This window comes from Pholcus phalangioides, unplaced genomic scaffold (genome assembly GCF_987345545.1).
Source record: "Pholcus phalangioides strain wild (caught in Gottingen) unplaced genomic scaffold, Ppha-v1.0 ptg000039l_1, whole genome shotgun sequence".
Classification (NCBI taxonomy): Eukaryota; Metazoa; Arthropoda; class Arachnida; order Araneae; family Pholcidae; genus Pholcus; species Pholcus phalangioides.
The window spans coordinates 7,120,812-7,141,743 of NW_028301625.1; the positions used below are offsets into that span (position 1 = coordinate 7,120,812).

General features: G+C 36.6%; 1 protein-coding gene across 3 annotated transcripts in view; it reads left to right on the forward strand.

Annotated features, from left to right (window-relative positions):
* The window catches only part of Wdr37 (WD repeat domain 37), a 171,004-nt gene that overhangs the window by 112,117 nt on the left and 37,955 nt on the right, over positions 1–20,932 (forward strand). For all 3 annotated transcript variants that reach the window (XM_089253993.1, XM_089253995.1, XM_089253994.1), the window contains exons 7-8: positions 5,986–6,167; positions 11,922–11,976. In XM_089253993.1, coding sequence (XP_089110119.1) covers positions 5,986–6,167; positions 11,922–11,976 — 237 coding nt within the window. The remainder of the gene's footprint in view (positions 1–5,985; positions 6,168–11,921; positions 11,977–20,932) is intronic.

A 20,932-nucleotide genomic window follows, 5' to 3' on the forward strand; every position in this document is an offset into this window, starting at 1 on the left:
TTATGATACTTTGACTACTAAAATTCTAAAGAGCTTTCCTGAATGCATGTATCAATGAATGGCTGACCTAATTAATAATTGCATTGAAAGGGGTGAATTTCTTGAATCAATCAAATCAGCTATAGTTGTTCCTATTTTTAAAAATGGTAATTAGAATAACCTCAGCAACTATAGGCCCATCTCAATATTGTTACCTACCTCAAAAATAATTGAAACACTTATTAAAACTAGGATTTATTCTTTTTTAAATAACAATAATTTCTTCTCCAAAGACCAACAAGGTTTTCTACCAAATAGAAATACTGAATTTGCTCTTTTAAACTTTTCTGAATATGTCTACGAGAATATTGACCAATCTAGAAAAAAAAATAGGTATCTTTCTGGACATAAGAAAAGCATTTGACAGCGTGAATCATGAAATCTTGCTCTCAAAATTGTATTCCTATGGAATTAGAGGAAATACCTTTAATTTTATCCATTCTTATCTCACTAATAGAACTCAAAAAGTTAAATGCAATAATTGTTTAAGTAAGGCCATGAAGATAATCAAAGGAGTCCCACAAGGATCTTAATTTAGGACCATTATTATTTATAATTTTTATCAATGATCTCTGTAATTTAAATATCAAGGGTAAAAAATCATCACATTTGCAGATGATACTGTAATTCTTTATTCAGGAGATGACTACCCAACACTTATCAACAATATAAATACCAATCTGTTAACAGTTCATAATTGGTTTATTGCTAATGATCTCCATATCAATATTTCCAAAAGTAAATTTATCAACTTTTCCTTACACAATATTCCACATATTGACTATGACATAATTTTCCATGAACCAAATTGTACTAGTAATAATTCATGTGATTGTCAACGTATAGAACAAATATCCTCTATAAAATACCTAGGTATTTATATTGATCAAAATCTAAAATGGATATCTCATTGTAATCATTTAAAATCAAAACTTCATTTCATTTTATACAAATTTTTCAACCTGAAACCATATGTAAACCGATCTTTCTTGTTAACCTATTATTATTCAATGTTTCATTCACACTTACTTTATGGTCTGCCACTCTGGGGAAGTGATTATGTCACCAATATTGCATCCATTATTTCTTTACAAAAAAAAATTATTAGAATTTCGGCAAGCAATTACATCACTCCAACAAATGAACTATTTCTTCAATTAAACATCCTTCCTTTAAGACATCTATACTTTTACCGATCCATACTTATAATTAAAGAAAACCAATTCTCTTTACCTCTGAACTCATCAAGAACATCTAATAGACACAATTTTATTTACTCAATGCCTTTAGTTCATAAAACTATCCTCAAAAAACATTTTAGCTTTCTCATTCCTAAATTTTTTAATAGCCTTCGAAATGATCTCATACAGTCCCCCTCATTTTCAATTTTCAGAAAAAACCTCAAAAAACACTTGCTACAAATTTTCAATATTGAAAATTATTTCTGATTTCATCCTCAGATTCTCAATCACTCCCTGTTGTGTGTGTTACTGTCTTCTCACCTCCCGCGGTCGAATTATTCATTAAAATACCCTTGCTGTCAACTGCTCTGCCAGTCCAATTCATGCATAATCGTATGTTGATTTATAGGTTTTTTTTTATGATCACTAAAGCACCTCCCTGTGACTGTTGCATTATTGCATTATTTATATATTTATATTTGTATTTTATGTATTATATGTGTTTGTGTAATCGCATACCCCCCACCATTGTATTTTAAAAATATTTCAAAATATTTTCTGCTTTTTAGAATTTCCTGAACTAGCTTTAGAAGCAACCACTGAACCTTTGCACGCACACACACACACACACAGCCACAGTATTATTCAAAAGTACCTTTTATTTGATTAATTGTCATGATTGGGTACCTTTTCTTTCTGATACATTTTAGAGTTCATTTGCAATGTAGAACTGGTAGCATTTCTTTTCCTTCTATGTTGGATCAAATTACACAGTTCATCCATATATACACTCATGTCCATAAATTAAGGATAATGCCAGCTCCGGCAAATAAAGGTTCAGAAACAAAACAAATGTTACTTATTCATAAAGCCCATTTATTAAACAAAAGATAAAGAACAAAAACGATGGTGTATGTATGATACCATTCATAAAAACTATGATTTTTGCTCCCTGGAGCAATTGTAAAAAATATCTCCTTTACAAAAACTTACTATTACAAAGGTTGGTATGATGGTTAATACATTGTAAGTCTCCCATGCGATGAAATACAGTCTGTACAATGCCTAGGCATGCTGAGCATCAAATTATCGATCTGATCTTGGGAAAGATCCCTCCACTCAGCAAGCAATGCTCTCCGAAGTTCCGGTACACATGTAGGAGGTGGTTGACGGGCTGCAACTCGTCGGCCAAGCATGTCCCACATATGCTCTATCGGATTCAAGTCAGGTGAGAATGCTGGCCATTCCATACGGGTTATATCCTCAGATTCAAGGCATTCATTTACAATGTTTGCTCGGTAAGGACGGGCGTTGTCATCCATAAACACCACAAATTCTGCGCCCATGGCACCCCTAAACAAACATACATGTTCCAGAATGATGTCCCGATAAATTTAGGCTTTCATGGTTCCGGTTTGAACATGCATATCTGTTCTGGAACCCAGTATAATTCCACCCCAAACGAGCAATGCTGCACCACCGTAACGGTGTCGTTCAATGATGTTGTCGTGGTGGTAACGGGTACCTGGCATTCTCCATATGAAAGTCCGACGTGAATCAGACTGCAAGCTAAACCTGGACTCGTCGGAAAACATCACACAAGCCCACTGTGATGATGTCCACATTGCATGATCTCTACTCCAGGCTAATCGCTGCCGACAGTGAGTTGCCGTGAGCGGAACACATCTGACAGGCCTGCGAGCATATAGACCAATATCTCCCAAATGTCTGTACACGGTTTGCCTCGAAACTGTGGTACCCATGGCTGCAGATAGCTGACGAGACAGGTCGGATGCTGTGCTCCGTCTGCTTCTTTTGGCAGTTACTGCCAAATACCGGTCTTCATTCGGTGTTGTAACTCGTGGGCGACCTGTACTGTAACGTCTCTGACATTTCCGTTATCTTGGAATCGTTGCCAAAGCCTAGAGATGACACATTGGGCAATTCCAAGTTCCTCGGATACTTCCATCTGAGTACGCCCACATTCCAGGTGACCAATAACTCTACCACGTAAAAAATCATCCACATGCGTCCTCTGTGTCATAGCTATTCGCTTATGGCACTGAGCACCTTACAGAACTCTTGTGAACAATTTCACTTCTTTGCCACCATTCCTCATATACCCCCCCTCTTACACTCTCATCATTGTGACATACTATCGGCATCATCTGGTGGCTTCCTGAAATTTGCATATCATTCTTGCAGATGTGTGTGATAATTCTACAGGTGAAATTTTTACTTTAGATTTCGATTTCCGTGTGATTCTGAATTATCCTTAATTTAGGGACATGAGTGTATATATATATATATATAACACTCGTCGATCTGCATATTTTAAGTTCATATCCTAATTCTGTAAAACTTGGCTGACGCTGTGTCTTTTCAATGCATGGGACCATCTGGGTGCGCCTCAGGGACCTCACGTACAAAAAAAAAACCTCGTGACAATTAGATCTGGTTACAATTTTTGTGAGTAAGTATGCAAATTGGAAGGCAGGTATTTTTAGCTAGATGGGAGCCTTGGAAAAGTCTCTTTGCCCAGGGGCCTATCAAGGCTGTAGCATGACTTCTTGGGGGGTCCCCTAAAAAGGGTTACGCTATTAAAGAGGGTTTGGGGGCTCCCATTTGGCTCGAGGTACGATTGCCCAGCCTAGTTATTGGTCTGGGTCTATCAAGATCGTACACAGAATTGAACTATCGAGGGTCACAAGGAATCTTTGCAGAGAAATTTTTTGTTACTAACCTTCCAAAAAGCAATTTAAATTAACAGATATTCATTTGGTAATATATAAAGGTATTTTCTTTTGACATTTTAATTCTTTTTTACAAAAATATTTTTCACTTTTTAATTGTAATTTGGGAGGTATGGACCACCTACCTGCATAGGCCTCTGGAGCCTATGACCCTGCTAAGAATGCTCAGGGCCATCTAGCATCATGGGCCTCCCGGCAAAATGATATTCTGGAGACTCATATATTTCTATGCTTTCTCTCGAAATTCATAGCACCATATCTCATCACAAGGCCTCTTAAGCACTTGAGGCCACTGGCCATGCTCGAGTGGACCCATGTGTTAAGATGGCACTGCCTGGGCTTACTTTATGGAAAATTTGTGGTATCTTATTCCAAAAACTCAGCATTAACATGAACTCTAGTTTGCAATATTATTCCGTTTCCCTAGATTTGAGATTTCAATATTGTTGATGTGGAAACAGCATATGCGTTTCATTTTGCATCAAAGAGGAATTTCAAGATACATACTTTCATTTCCAATGTGATCTTTGAGGATTTTCTACCGAATGGTAGATACTGTGGAAAAAAAGCTGTACATTAAAAAAAATTATAATTTGATAACTTTCTGTGGTGTCCCCTTTCCTCCTGATGCCCTAATCACATGCTTATTTTCCTTAATGGTTAATCTGGCCCTGACAATGATTAACAAAGTTAAAAACATTTAGGTTGTAGTATTAGCAAATAATAATAAAAACATACTAGTAACATCCGACCAGTGGGAAAGTTAGATGCAAACAGCAGCTAGAACTTGTTGTCGTCAATAGTGACGATGTTCGTTTTATAGGCGAAGATCAATATAGAGTATGGCAGATACACCCCCCTTAAAAAGTCTCGCCACAGAGAGCAGCATACCTACAACTGTACAAATATTCAATCATCACACTTCACTTACAATTTGAAATATAGATGACAGACTAGAATTCACACAGGACACTGGGTACAGTTGAGACCGTGAGGTACACATGCACACTTCCTTCATAACTCAGTCATTAGTAAATTGCCGATGGTAAAATAGACCGGAGTTGTGCTCTGTTTGAAGGAAAGAAAATCACTGTTGATGATGCCTAGATCATCCAAACAGTGAATCAAGTACAGCTTCTGTCATCCTTCCTAAGTAATGTAGTTTTGGCTGAATTATAAAGATTGTTCACTCATAATGTCATCTAAAATATCTTTTGTATACAATACCTGGTATACAAACATTGGTTTCCATACATCATCCAGAACTGTCAACCTCCTACTGTTTGTGCTGCGAATCTTAGAGAGATATATGCTAACAACTTCCTTCAATAACATTTATGTCAGCAAGATTGATGTGGGATTCATTTGGTTTTCCAATGAACTGAATTTTTATTCCATAAAATACATTTCTGATCTGAGCAATACACTGTGAGCACATCTTTGTAACAAATCATCTCCCCCAATCTTTTTTATTTCTCCCATCTTTAAAACCAAAACTTGACTCCCTTAAACACAAGACACCCTGAAAAGGGTCATTCTTTTTTGGCAATAGTCATTTGCATACACAGTAAAATACTTGCAGACACTGGTGGAATGAAAGAATTCATCTGTAAAAGAGGGGTGATTATATAAAAGGGGGATTGTGATTGAAGAATTTTAAATAAAACATATTGTTTGGCCGCAAAAAAGTGTTGACTGTATCTGCAAGGTGACCATTAAAAGGAATTTCAGTTTTATTTACTACTTTTGTTTGCTTTACATGTTTACAAGTGTGATGTCAAGTCAAAAAGAAAACAAAAATGTACTCTCTTACGGTGGCCCATCAGAGTATATGTAACCTTCTTGAATGAAAATTGGCGTTAGGCATTTACATTAAGTTTACAAAAAATTTCTAGATCAGATACAGCAATGGCCTTGACGGGAGGTGGTACCTCAGATATGTTTTGAACAGTATTATTACCATTTGGAAGTTAAACATGTCTGTGTTTAATTTTTTTCTTCCTTCCTCGCAGATCACACAGCACGTATATTTGAAATAAAGACTGGGGAATGTCTCTTGCAGTACCATTCACATAAAGGTTCAGTGAATTCAGCCAGATTTCATCCTACGCAAAATTACATAGTATCTGCTTCTGGAGACCAAACAGCTCACGTGTGGTCATTCACTGGTTCACTTCAGTCTTTGGATTTGGGAGCAAGTTTCAATTTTTTTAATTTAACTCTTCATTATATGATGTGTCCAGGGTTTGTAAAAAAAAATATTTAAAAAAGAACAAAACAAAAAACTGGGTTTTTTTTAAATAGCACTCAACCCCATTTGGCAAAAAATTTAGACGATGTGCAGGTCCACTAGCAGAGAGAAATCTTAAACAACTTTTTTTTGTTATTACACAGGAAATGAAAAGAAAAAATATTTCTGAGGAGCATGGCGGGGGGGGGGGGGTGTTTCTATTCTTTCTCATTGTCTAAGTCACCTTTCTTCTATGTATGCTATACAGTTGAGACTGGATAAAACAAAGTCACATAAAAATGAGAAAAACATTTGCTATGTCTGATATTCGTCAGATCTGTTACACAATAAGTTCTCAAGTTTAATAAGAGGAATCAAGTTGAAGTGGGGTTTCTGAACCTATGATGCATGAAGATTGGACAGGTGGTCTGCAGACTGACTTGAAAATTTAATTCAACTCTTGAACAGACTTTAAAATTATCAAAGTATTTCACAAATAACAATGATATTCACATAGATTTGAATACAATTTCAGACCCATATTCTACAACTCAGTGGTTCTCAAGGTGTGTGCTGCAGCTCCTAGGGGTTGTCAAAAGTCTTTGTCACACAGAGGCAATCTGTCTATATATATGTGTGTCTGTTCAATGCTTTTAAAAGACTTATTAGATTTTTCTGGGGAGCTGCGGCTAAACATAGACTGATAATCTCCCATCCTACATTCTTCAATGTAGCCAATTATTTCCATGCACAAATAGTTTTTGAATCAGACCATCTTAACAGGAACATGGATCCTCAGGCAAAGTGATATTTTATGACCTTTACGTAGCTTGAAGTGCCTGCTTACCTGCTGATTCACATATTACTCTAAAAAATTATTGTACCGAATCTCATTATCACAAGGCAAGAGGATGGCGATTTTGTTTGATAGATTTGTATAGTTGTTGTTAGGTCACAAATATTTAGCAATAGTAGATTGTTTTTTTAATTCACCTCAACAAACATGAATCAAATTATGTAACAAGATATTGCCCTTGTCTCTGCTGAAGATTTATATTGCATTTGTGGATGAAATGTTTGAAAAACAAAATTCCTCTAAACCAGTGGTTCTCAACCGGGGGCCATATGGCCCCAGGGGAGCCCTAGGATATTCCAGGGGGCCACGGATGAAAATCTCGCAAAAGGGGAGCCACGGCTACTGATACGGGGGCCACGAAGAAGTTAGTGAAATTAAATATTTTTAAGTCACTCTGACTAAAAAAAAATGAATTTCAAACAAAATGTGTGCATAGAATATCTTTTTCGCAATTTTTCCCCTATTCAAGTAACATTAACATGAGGAAGGAAATAAAAAAGTGGTTCATGTAATCTCAGTGGTTTTATAACTTGGGGGTGACAGTAGCCCCTGACACAATCTATAGAAGAGGTTTAAGCAAAATGAAGTAACAGTAATGGCAGAAAATTGTGTGTGTTCGAAGACTTTTCAAAGAGGGCTGCCATAAAGAAAGCAGACAAAGATTCGTTGACCATTCATTGACATTCTTTTGAATGCTGGTAGTAAATGTAATTCAAGAAGTAGATGGGTGGAAAATGAAAGCTTGTAAAAAAAAACCCATAACCCGTTGATAATACGCATGCAAAACCGATTCAGCAACGTATTTTCACAATCTGCAAAAACTGCGTGCATTTGATAGTTGGAAATTATGTCTAAATGCCAAAGATTTGGAGTTCGAATCAAAATGAAAATGTCAAATAATTGAAATTGTGCTTCGTATGAATGAAATATTTTAATATTGAAAGCTATATATAGAGATTAATCGTGACCGTAGTTAAACGTCTCATAAATGTGAAATTTTGTCATAAAACTGAGAATGAGGAGCGAATACCCTTGCGCACAAATGGAATTTCAAGGCATTTACGCACAACCGAGCCCCTCTTGGCCATTTTTCTTTTTTCTCCCCACCCTTTCTTCCTTTTGTTTCCTTCCTAAATTTATAAAAGTAAAAAGGACATAACCATCATAAAAAGGACTGTTTTCAGATCAAATTTCCGAAGTTCAATTATTTTAGTGTAAAAATGTTAGATTCTTTTTGGATGGAATAAAGTCAAACCCCATTATAATGAACTCCAAGTGACCGGAGAAATCACTTCCTAATAACAAAATTTCATTACAAAGGAATTCCAGATTTTTATATTGTCCCTATATAAAACCAGGGAATTAGAAAAGTTTTCGTTGAAACAATATTTTTTTCCGTTATAACGGTATTTGTTAAAACGAGACGACTGTATTTCTTCTCAAACTATTTTTTTATATGCAGGCTGCATGGGTAACAGGACGTATGACACTTTACTGGCGAGCGGTTAGTCTTAGAGACATACCAACTAGAAAAAGTATCCAAATCATGTGTCCATGTCATTCATGTTGTAAGGGGTTGTAGTTATTAAAATAAAAAACCTTTTTATACCATCCCCGTGTGCCAAAGAACCCAATTAAGAAGTTGTTGCTCTCTTTCCTGATGCCAACTAAAATAATTTCACGTTTCTAAGTGCAATATTCACCGCGATATGCGAATTCAAAAAACTGAAGAAATTTAGGAAAAAAACAGCATTAAATGCGGGTAAAATGGTTTCCCCACATTTAATGCTGTTTTTTTTCCGACTTTCTTCAAATATCTCAGTGAATATTGCACTTAGGAATGTTAAATGCTTTTGTTGGAGATGGGGGAAAAAACTTTCCAATTGGGTTTTGAGGCACAGGGTGTCCGCATAAAAAGTTAACATTTTTATTTTAATAACTATGAGTTGCCAGTTACCCTGGCAACATGAATCAATTAGCTGAGTACTACACATTATTTGTGTACTTTTTCCAACTGGAAGGATGCCTTTAGGACCAATGGTTCGCCAGTAAAATGTCATATGCCCGGTTACCTATGAACCCTGTATATTAAATATAGTATGGACTGTTATGTAAAATATTGTGTTGTGTTTAAGCCAACTCGCACGTTGCTTTGTTCGCCTGCGAGAGAGCGGCGACATTATGAACCAAAAAGCCACTTGAAGGTAGCTTGTCATCCAATGAAATATCAGATTTTCACCGTATCGAAATTGAAGTCAACAAACTGATAATTTTCTTATTTGAAAATCTGATTATTTATATTTTCCGATAGGCTTGAAATCCTGATAATGAATCATTATTATGTTCACACGAACAGTTTTGTCACTGCGTACATGATTTCTCTGGAATGAATATTTCAAACAAATATTTAAAAAAATTTCACATGTATTTTAGTTCATTTTTTGAAATTCATAGTAGAGCTACAACATGAACCTATATCCTTGATACATGTATTATTGTTGAAAACGATTTGAAAGGTTGAACTTTTCAATTGTTTCATTTGTGTGGCCTCTCCCTCATTACTATTTTTATCCGCATGAAGAGAATAAAATTAATAAAACTGCTTGCTACCACTTTTTGCGATGTTTATCATTATAAGAATGCGTATTTTGGAAGCTACAACTGACATTTCTCAATGAAACCATAATCATTTACCCAAAAAAAGAAAAAAAAAACTAATTTGGAAATAATACAAATTTTATCTAGTACAGCAACTTGATGACATTATGCCGTCTTTAAGCGCAGAGTTTACATTGATTGAAAATAATTTATTTTATTTTTTTACTGTATTCTGTTATGTTTATTTTGCTTTTTTGTTATTCTCATAAATTAAAAATTAAATTAAATTCAAACATATTTATACTTCAGACAATTTTCGAATAACTATCTTCTAATGGGAAAACGGGGGGAAGGAGGGGGGAGTAGAAAATTATTCATGTTCGCAAGGGGACCACAGGAATGAGAAATGGTTGAAAGGGGGCTATGGACAAAAAAAAAAGGTTGAAACCACAATCTTTTTTAGCTGAAAATCTTGTCTTGATGCTGGCAGTAAAAGCCAAGATTTCAGTTAATGAATGTGATTCTGGAACAAATTTTCTTTGTTAGCCGAGGAATTATTCTGTAACATTAACTCCGTTATGTACAGACTTCTGGCAACAAATTTGGACGATGTATAGTTGAAGTACCAGAGATAAATTTTAAAAAATGATGTTATTGTTAACATATAGAAAATGGAAAAATAATTAGAGAAGCAGGTTTTCTCCATTCTTTCCTGCTCTCCCTGCTACCCTTCCCCTATACATGAATACTGTTTTTTTTTACTCATGAAACTGTAGCGAGGGAGAAAAAAAACCAAATTATTGTTCTGGGATATTAAAAAAAACAATTATTTACAGGGTTATCAATGAAGAGTCTTCAGAGAAAAGAGAAAGTGTGATCTTGAATGTCTTTCTTCCATCTACTCAGGACTGTAGTATCTCGCCCCTGTATGTTAAGAGGTTAATGGATGCTTTAAAAAACTTTTGTTTTGCACCCCTATTTGCTAAATGTAAATACATGAAAGAAATTAAGGTTATGATAAAATTAAATTAATTTCATAAAAAAATTGGATTGAGTTCACTAAAAAAATTGGATTAAGTTCACTAAGCATTGAAAACTATAGGGAAATTTTTTAAAGTATGTTTTACTCCTAAATGGTACTAAAAAGAACTGATGCTTCCCAAAAATGAAAACTTATTCACAGTGGCGACAAAAATTTTAGTCTAGTCTTCTAAAACTCCTATCAAACTTAACTTGAAACTGAAATCATGACTAGTTGTTTTTAAATTGACTTTTATTACCGCATGACAAAAATATTTTAAAAGTGTGAATATCTTAAAATATTTATGAAAATATTTTAAAAGTATGAATTTTTGTCTGTATATATATATATACACTCATTGCCATAAAAATTTGCGCACCCAGAAGAAGTCGTCAAAATGAAACGAAATTTTACACATGTAAGTACTACGTTGATATAAGTAAGTGATTAGAAAATCCAAGAAAAAGGATCATTTATTGCAGAAAAAAGTGCAGATGAACAGAAGTTTTAGTACACTGTTGGACCCCCTCTAGCGCGAATGCACGATGCGATACGAGCGGGCATTGAGGCATACAAGTTCCGTATGATGTCCCGAGACATCTCGTTCCACAGTTGCTGTAAATGCGCCTCTAGTTCCACCAACCTCGTAGGGTGTCCAACTTGCCGTCCCAAATGATCCCAGATATGGTGACAAATCTGGGGATAGAGCAGGCCGTCTTCTCGACGACTGGTCTGTCGAGGGTGTCCTGAACCTGGTCGCCGTGTAAATAATGTCTCTTCTGTCCACTGGTCCCAACACCTCCTCACAGTAAAATCAGAACGGCTTAGTTGACGAGCTACTCGCCGAGCTAACCACCCAGCTTCCATCATCCCGATGATTCTTCCCCTATCGAACTCTGACAACTGCTCATATGGTCTTCGACGGCGGCGTAACGGCATGTCTACCTCAGCATTTCCTTTGCAAACGATTAAATACACTCCAGCAAGCTCTGCTTACCTGTTTTATACTCCAAGGAGAACGAAGTTCAACGCCCTCTAGTGGCATTACGCAATGCGCAATCACGCTGCATTTCTAATCATTTGCATATCTGCCCGACATGTACCTTCAGGCCAACTTTCGTTTCGATCCCACAATTATTTCTTGGTGTGCAAATTTTTATGGCAATGAGTGTATATATATAGATAAATATATATAACAACACTAGTTTTTTTTTCTGTAACAATGTTTCTTTTTATTTTACAGAAGAGTCATTCATCGGAAGAGGAGTTTGAGTGCTCTGAAGAAGAACATATTGATGGTATAGCAATCTGTTTTTGCCTCAATAATTAAACCTATATCTCTCCATGGCATGTCAAATATTTTGATTTTTAATCAAAATCATGGGCAGAATGAAAAAAATAAATTAATGTATCTCTTACCATTCTCCATTTCGAATCTTTTTAAAGCAATGATCATTCAAACCAACATAATGTTGTTCAAAAATAAAATATTTGTCTGTGATTTGTATAATGTAATTTGCACTGATTTAATTTTGTGTCTGTTTAGGAAGGTCATTGTGTTTGTTATCTTTTAATGTTTATTTGAGCAGCTGTCACAGAAAAAGAGCTCAAATAAATTTTAGAACAATGATTCAAAAAATGCCAGTTTGTTCCTTCAGAAATTATAATTACCAGTTTGTTCCCCTTCAGAAATTATAATTACCGGTTTGTTCCCCTTCAGAAATTATAATTACCGGTTTGTTCCCCTTCAGAAATTATAATTACCGGTTTGTTCCCTTCAGAAATTATAATTACCGGTTTGTTCCCTTCAGAAATTATAATTATGTATAAAATATGTATGGAAAACTACATTGACAAAAATAATAAATAAATACTGTTGAGTTTGCATTAAATAAAACTGTTTCACTATATTAAAAAAATTTATGTAAAAAATCAATTACGATTCAAAATTAAAATAATTGTTATTAGTTGCATGTTTGAAACGTCATGAAAATATAATTATTTGAAAATGTATTGTTAATTTTAGATTATAAAATATCATTTCTAAAATTATTTAAGTTTAAAAAAAGAAAACAGTGACTACAGTTTCAGTGAATATATATGCATGTTAAATTTATTTGAGAAAGTTAATTTTATCTTGTTTTTAGAATGAAACTTCAATATACAGTATTCCTGAAAATGTTTTCATTTGAAAAGTTCAAATGATAAAATATACAACTACACTAGGCCACAACAGGCAAAATACCCAACAAGATGGCTGAGAAAAAGATACCCATAACAAATATGGATGTCATAGTTCTAAAATACAGCAACCCAATTAAAACCACACCGTCACTACAGTGAGGGTCAGCTGAAGTTGGTTTTCTATGTTTCCCAACTTTGCACGCACTAAAAAATCAGACACAACACTAGATACATGCTTAGACTATTAGGTACACACACTTTCGCACAACTCGCTAGGTAGTAAGTTTCCCATAGATGGCAATAGACCTGAGTTGTGCTTGGTTTGAAAGGAAGAAAAGAACCCAATTAAAAATACAATTACAAAAACTAAAAAATATACACATGATAAAATATTATACAATGCCCAAAAAAATATTTATGGTTGTCTTATTTTAAGTATGGATAGCTTCTCGATTTACCCCAACATGTTTATCATATTTCTTTTTCAACGTGCTAATTTTGTTAGAATTTACTACCTCCGGGGTAAGCTATTCCATTTATTAACAACCCTATTAGAAAAAAATACCCTGCGACACCACAACCTAGGATTGTCCCTAACCAATCAATACTGGTGTCCCCTTGTCAAAACAAGAATGATGGCCTGTTAATAATTTTTGGTCCATCCTATCCATTCCATTGAAAATTTTGAACACTTCGATCATATCCCCCTCCCCCTCGACACCTGCATTCTTCCAATGTAAATGTCTTCAAAAAATGAAGCCTCTCTTCATAGCTCAAGCCCTGTGTGCCAACAAGGACATGTGTAGCTTTTCTCTGCACCTGTTCCACCAAGTCTATGTCCTTCCATAGGTATGGTCTCCAAAATCTTATAGCATACTCCAGTCCATGATGAACTAAGCCTCCGAAAAAGCAAAAGAATTACTTTAGAAGAAGACGAAGAAACCTTTTCAAGGATGAAACTGTGCATTTTCTATTAAATATTTTGACCACCACTGAACAATGTTCAGAAAACCTACGCCGCTCATCAATGAGAATTCCCAAATCAGTGACCCTAGTTACATCCGGCATAATGACACCATTCAACTCGTAAGAGAAACATGGGTTGTTCGAACCAAAATGAGCAACCATGCACTTGTCAATGCTAAATGTCATGCTCCATTCATTTACCCATGCTCTAATCCTGTTTAAGTTGGTCTGGAGCTACTCCCTATTGCTTTGATTCCAGACTACCCCCATTAGCTTCCCATTGTCTGCGAATTTGCTAACAATCCCATTGATACCCCTGATCGAGTTTATCAATAAAAAGTGAAAAAAGTGTATGGGTCAAGGACACTTGTGATGCCTGTCCAATCAGAAAATTGCCCGTTTACAATAACTCATTGTGCCCTATCTCTTAACCATGATTCTATCCAATTCAGCAAGTTGCCCTAATCCCAATCTTGATTTAAAAAACGATTCAAGAGTTTTCTATGTTGGATCCTATCGAATACCTTCTGGAAATCAAGGTAAGCAACATCTACAATTTTTCCCTTACCCAAATCCTTAGCCACATGATCATAGCTGTGAAGTAGGTTAGTTACACTTACACATGACATCCCCTTCCTGAATCGATGCTGATTATTCAACATTACATTATTCTTGTCTATCCACTTCACCAATTGCCTTTTGATAATAATTTCTAAAATTTTCGAGAGGGAGTTCATCAAACACACTGCATGATAATTGGCCACAGTTTCTCTACTACCCTTTTTAAATATTGGAACCACATTAGCAAGTTTCCATTCCCTTGGGACGATACCCTCAGCAACACTACTCCTGTAAATCTGGTAAATCTGTGTGACTGTACCCAACATTTCATTAGCGCATTCCCTGAGGAGCTTAGGATAGATATCATGTGGTCCTGATGCTTTGTTTGCACATACATTTTTTGGAAAATTTAAAACCTCCACCTATTCCATTTGAATGTCGTTGAGCCTTTTATTACTCCATGCAACACCTATACATTGGATACCGTTTTCTGTACTAAAATGTCATTGAAAGCACTACATATGCCTACACTGCTATTTACCCTATACCCTTCTATCAAGAGGGGACCAACTGTCCCCTTACATCTATTATTGAGGTACCTGAAAAATGATTTTGGGTCGGAGCCAACAGAGCCAATATTACTTGCCAACCTAGATTCAAGTTCCTTTTTGCTATCCCTTATCCCTTCTTTTATCAGTAAACAGTGACAGGCCACCTTGCCCACTTTTATACTCTGAATGCGTGTTTCCTTTTCAAGGTAAACATTATGCACACTATCCGTGAACCATAGAGGTACAAACTTGCTTTTTAAGAACAAAGGGTATGATGTCGTGTATGAGACAGCTAAAATACAAGACAGCCTCTTACTAAATTCTTTCCATTAATTTACCACCCAGACTAATTTCAACTAGTCTTTGAAAACTCCTGCTAACCTTTCTCTCAAAACATCGAAGTTCATTCTCCGAAAACAAAGAATCATTCTTTTGTTATCAACCTTACCCAAAGAAAAGTTACAGAGAAAAGTAACGACACAACATATAATACTATACCCATAAAAATGTTATGATTGCCTTATCTAAGTATGGATAACCTATCGATTCATCCTACTATGTCTATCATACTTCTTTTTGAGGTATCAATTGTGTTAGAATTCATAATCCCCTGAGGTAAGCTATTTCATTTATTGACAGACTTATTAGATAGCAACTCCATGTGACATCATGACCTGGAGTTGTCCCGTACAGGGATAGAAAATCTGCTACAATTTCCGATGTCTGCTACATTTTGCTACAGTTTTGACAATTTTTCCTCATTCCTCGCTATAAAAATGCCAAAATTCTTCAATTCTGCGCCATCTTGCACCAAAAACAAAATTTTCCCTTAAGAAACTTTGAAGTTGCATCACAATAGAAGCTGACTTTTCGATGATATCATTTGTCCTCCCCTCCACAAATGGAATGAGCTTGAGGCCCCTCCCCAGGATTTAGCGCCTAGGCTTTAGACAACATATAAAATGAGGTCAAACTATGCACATTGTCGCTCATCCACAGAAAACAAAAAAAACCCTTAAATCGCTGTTTCCAGATATTTTTTCCAAAAAAACTCCTTTAATTTATTTTCGCAAAAAATCCAATCCGAGTACATTTATTTTCACTCCCTATTTTTCACAGATTTGTGATTGCTCCATGTATTTTATTTTTCATCATATTTAACAGATTTTCAGTCTGTCGTTTTACTGCCAAGTTTTCAATTATTCATTTCCTACTATTCATTCTCTTGATATGCCATTTCCTTTTACACTGAAGAGCCAAAAAAACTGGTAAACCTGCCTAATATTGTGTAGGGCCCCCGCGAGCCCGCAGAAGTGCCGCAACACGACGTGGCATGGACTCGACTAATGTCTGAAGTAGTGCTGGAGGTAATTGACACCATGAATCCTGCAGGGCTGTCCATAAATCCATAGGAGTAAGAGGGGTGGAGATCTCTTCTGAACAGCACGTTGCAAGGCATCCCAGATATGTTCAATAATGTTCATGTCTGGGAATTTAGGTGGAAGTGTCTAAAGTCAGAAGAGTGTTCCTGGAGCCACTTTGTAGCAATTCTGGACGTGTGGAGTGTCACATTGTCCTGCTGATATTATCCAAGTTCGTCGGAATGCACAATGGACGTGAATGGGTGAAGGTGATCAGACAGGATGCTTACGTACCTGTCACCTGTCAGAGTCGTATCTAGACGTATCAGGGGTCCCATATCATGCCAACTGCACACGCCCCATACCATCACAGAGCCTCCACCAGCTTGAACAGTCCTCTGTTGACATGTAGGATCCATTTATGTCATGAATTGTCATGAACGGAGGGGGAAGATATGCGATTGGCTATGATCGGAGGGGAAGGCAATTCAAAAGAAAACATTAAAACAATAATTAACATTAGAAGATTCAGAGCTTAAGATGTTTTAATGTTTCAAATATTCCAGGTATTCATAATTGGTACATATGCAGAAATATCAGCTATTTCAGATCACATAATTAAAAACTATTTGTTATGCATGGTAAGACTAAAAATTAATCAAAATTAAGAGCTCTTAGAAATTTAAATTAACATTTCACATACCAGATCTGGTTGTGAATATTAGTCGGTTACATCGGTGAGGCCAGAGAAGTGAAGATCTGGAGTGGTGTTACTAAGAAAAGTCCTGGGGCACGGAAGACTCCAAGTACGTCATACTTCTTGAGGAAGGACCCATAGATGACGAGGTTCGGGTAGATCATGGTCGAACCGTTGGGACATCATCTGCTCGGGACCAGTGGATGGACCACCTGGGTGTAATCATCTCTTTCCATCGTGACGCCTATGGGTTCGTCGTACCACTCAACGTAATTCAGTCCATTAGAATAGGATGTTCACCCATTTCATTACTTTATTTCCTGCCTTTACGGTAGCTTTAAACCTGGTTTTACATTTTTGGATTGTAACGCATGGTTCCCTTATCACTCATTGTACATCGTCCCAATTACCAGAGTCGAGGTAAAGACCACCTCGCTCGATAGCCGTTGGAACCAGAAGGAGGAAAAACTTGTATTTTCTCTTTTTCTTCCTGCCCGTTCTTCGAAACAGGTTTTTCTTTATGCCAAAACAGCCTCTTGGCGAAGGTCCACAGGTCGTTGTCAGGAAAGTTGTGTGACTTCACAACATTCATTCATGAGGTTGTCTCCATACCCGTACACGTCCATCAGCTCGAAGCAATTGGAACCGAGACTCATCAGACCAGGCAATGTGTTTCCAGTCCTCAACAGTCCAATGTCGGTGTTGTTGGGCCCAGGTGAGGCATAAAGCTTTGTGTCGTGCAGTCATCAAGGGTACACGAGTGGGCCTTCGGCTCCGAAAGCCCATATCGATGATGTTTCGTTGAATGGTTCGCACGCTGACACTTGTTGATGGCCCAGCATTGAAATCTGCAGCAATTTGCGGAAGGGTTGCACGTCTGTGACGTTTAATGATTCTCGTCAGTCGTCGTTGGTCCCGTTCTTGCATGATCTTTTTCCGGCCGCAGTGATGTCGTAGATTTAATTTTTTACCGGATTCCCGATATTCACGGTACACTCGTGAAATGGTCGTATGTGAAAATCCAAATTTCATCGCTACCTCGGAAATGCTATGTCCCATCTCTCGTGCGCCGACTATAACACCACGTTCAAACTCACTTAAATCTCGATAACCTGCCATTGTAGCAGCAGTAACTGATCTAACAACTATGCCAGACACTTGTTGTGTTATGTAGGCATTGCCGACCACAGCGCCGTACTCTGATTGGTTCCATATCTCTTTATTTGCATACGCATGTCTGTACCAGTTTTTTTGACTCTTCAGTTTACGTCATTCACCAACATGTTTAGTGTTCAATGGAAAATGGTTTCCATCTTTGCATTAATTAAAATTACTTAGTCTAGACCATGGTCATGGTTTGTTTTAAAGATATTTGATGTAAGATTCCAGCAAAGCTTATTTAGGCAAACAAGCAGAGGTCAACAAAAATTCACAAACTTTTCTTTGGGTACGTGGTAGACACTGATAATGAAAATAATACGGTAACAAGCTAGCATCCCTCGCAGCTACAGTGACCATTTTTGTCATATCATTATTATATTCTGCATACCAAGGCTAATTTCATTGGGATATACAGTTTATAGCAGATTCCAAAAACACAAGTTTTCCGGACACAAATTCCAGAGGATGGTGATCGCCCCTTCCAAGATCTGAATACTATGAGAAACATTGGTCTGTATCATAAAATATGAAATGATCTAACAAACCTATGAAATAAATTGTCATCCCACGCATGCTACAGTGCTTTGAGATAGAGCAGTTATACCGACAGCTAGGGACTTCCACATCTGGGAATGTGGTTTGCCTAGGTCATTATTTTCTGTGGACACCTAGGTCACAATTTTTCACGGGTCCCTTTATTAAAAACTGTTATAGCCCCTGTGCAATCATGTGAAGATGCAGGGAAAGCTTGAGAGGCAAAATTCTCACCGGCAAGACATCATTTTGGTGCCTCTCTGGCATATGAGCCGCATGAGTAAAACTATCTGGAGGGAACTCGCAGATATGTATATGCCATGAGTAATATGGTGAGAGATGATATAAGCAGTTTAGTCGTTAAAGCTCTTATCCTGAGCTTTATATTCACTTACTTCATAAACACTTATTTATATTTATTGTATACTATCTGAGTTGTGTTCCAACTAGATGAAATGAATAAGAAATTATACAAGGTTTCTGTGCAAATTATTCTATCCAATACAGTCATAGTTTGAAATTTGCAGAAAAAGTTTTCATTTTCATTCTAATTTTTGATTTAGGAGATAGATGGCAACACTTAAACACATAACAAGCGCAACACTTACCAACCACAACCATGGTTTTCCAACCTTTTTGTCTCGGAATTTTTTTTCTCCCATTGCCCGCAACGCAGTGTCTAACCCATAGAATCCTATGTTATACCCGTAGCTCTTACCACCCCCCCCGGAACATTCCATCGTCCATGTTGGGAATCACTGGTCTATCTAGACAAAGTAATTTTTTTAATTAATGCTCATCTGGAAACCATTTCCCATTTGAACTCTAAACAAGATGGTGAATAGCGTTAAAGGAAATGGCATATCAAGAGAATGAATAGTAAGAAATTAATAATTGAAAACTTGGCAGTAAAATGACAGACTGAAAATCTGTTAAAGATGATGGAAAATAAAATATGTGGTGCAATCACAAATTAGTTAAAAATAGGGAGTGTACTTGGATTGAAATTTTTGTGAAAATAGAATCATTCTTTTGAATTTCTAATTGTTTAATCATTATTTTATAGTTTATATTTCTGTAATTTAAATTACTATAGTTTAAGTTAAAATATTATGTTCACATAAGGTTTTACAATCGACATTAGCACACCTGGTATCAAAGCCAATGATGTTTTCTATTTCTTTGCCTCGTCTTTGACATTTTCAGGGTTTTCAACATATCCCATAACAATAATGCCGGTTTCTCGAACACTGCTACAAAAATGACTACTGATTGTGGGAGTTGAAATTTTCTCATCAAAAACTGACCAGAGTATAAGCCGACCCCCCCCCCCACCACTTGAGGAGTGAATTTTTCCACAAAAAACTCGGCTTATACATGAGTATATACAGTATGATAAAAATTGTTTTTTCGGGTTCGAAGACCGTCGTCCGTTTGAGTTTGTTCTCAACGTTTCCCCAACACTAGTGGTTGGCATCATCAGGAGAATTGATAAACTGGATCAAAGTCAAGTTTTCCGGAGTCTCAGGTTGTATTTATGCACATAAGTGGCTTGAACTACACTATTGTTTTGTGATTGGTCAGTTGATTCTATGGCTGGCAGCGTATTGTAAACAGTTGTTATGCTGGTAGAACCTGATTGGCCGAGAGATGTGGAGTTATCTGATTGGCTGTTGTCATCATTCTGTTGCTGGACCTTGAAGGGGAAGGTTCTTGTTCTTCTGAGAGCTGGTGTCCAGGATCTGCTCAATTTCAAAGTTTCTTCTCTTCTATTATAGCTGTTTTTGTGCTTGTATATTTCAATAGCCTCTCTGTAGATTCGTGGGAAGAAGTGGTCAACATTAGCTATTACCTGTGTTTTGCTGAACTGTACACTGTGGTTGTCGTAAAGCGCATGCTCTGCCACCGCCGACTTTTCTGTTTGGCCCATTCTGCAGCATCGTTCGTGCTCTTTTATTCTCGTGGCCACAGATCTTTTTGTGGTTCCAATATATACCTGGACACCAGCTCTCAGAAGAACAAGAACCTTCCCCTTCAAGGTCCAGCAACAGAATGATGACAACAGCCAATCAGATAACTCCACATCTCTCGGCCAATCAGGTTCTACCAGCATAACAACTGTTTACAATACGCTGCCAGCCATAGAATCAACTGACCAATCACAAAACAATAGTGTAGTTCAAGCCACTTATGTGCATAAATACAACCTGAGACTCCGGAAAACTTGACTTTGATCCAG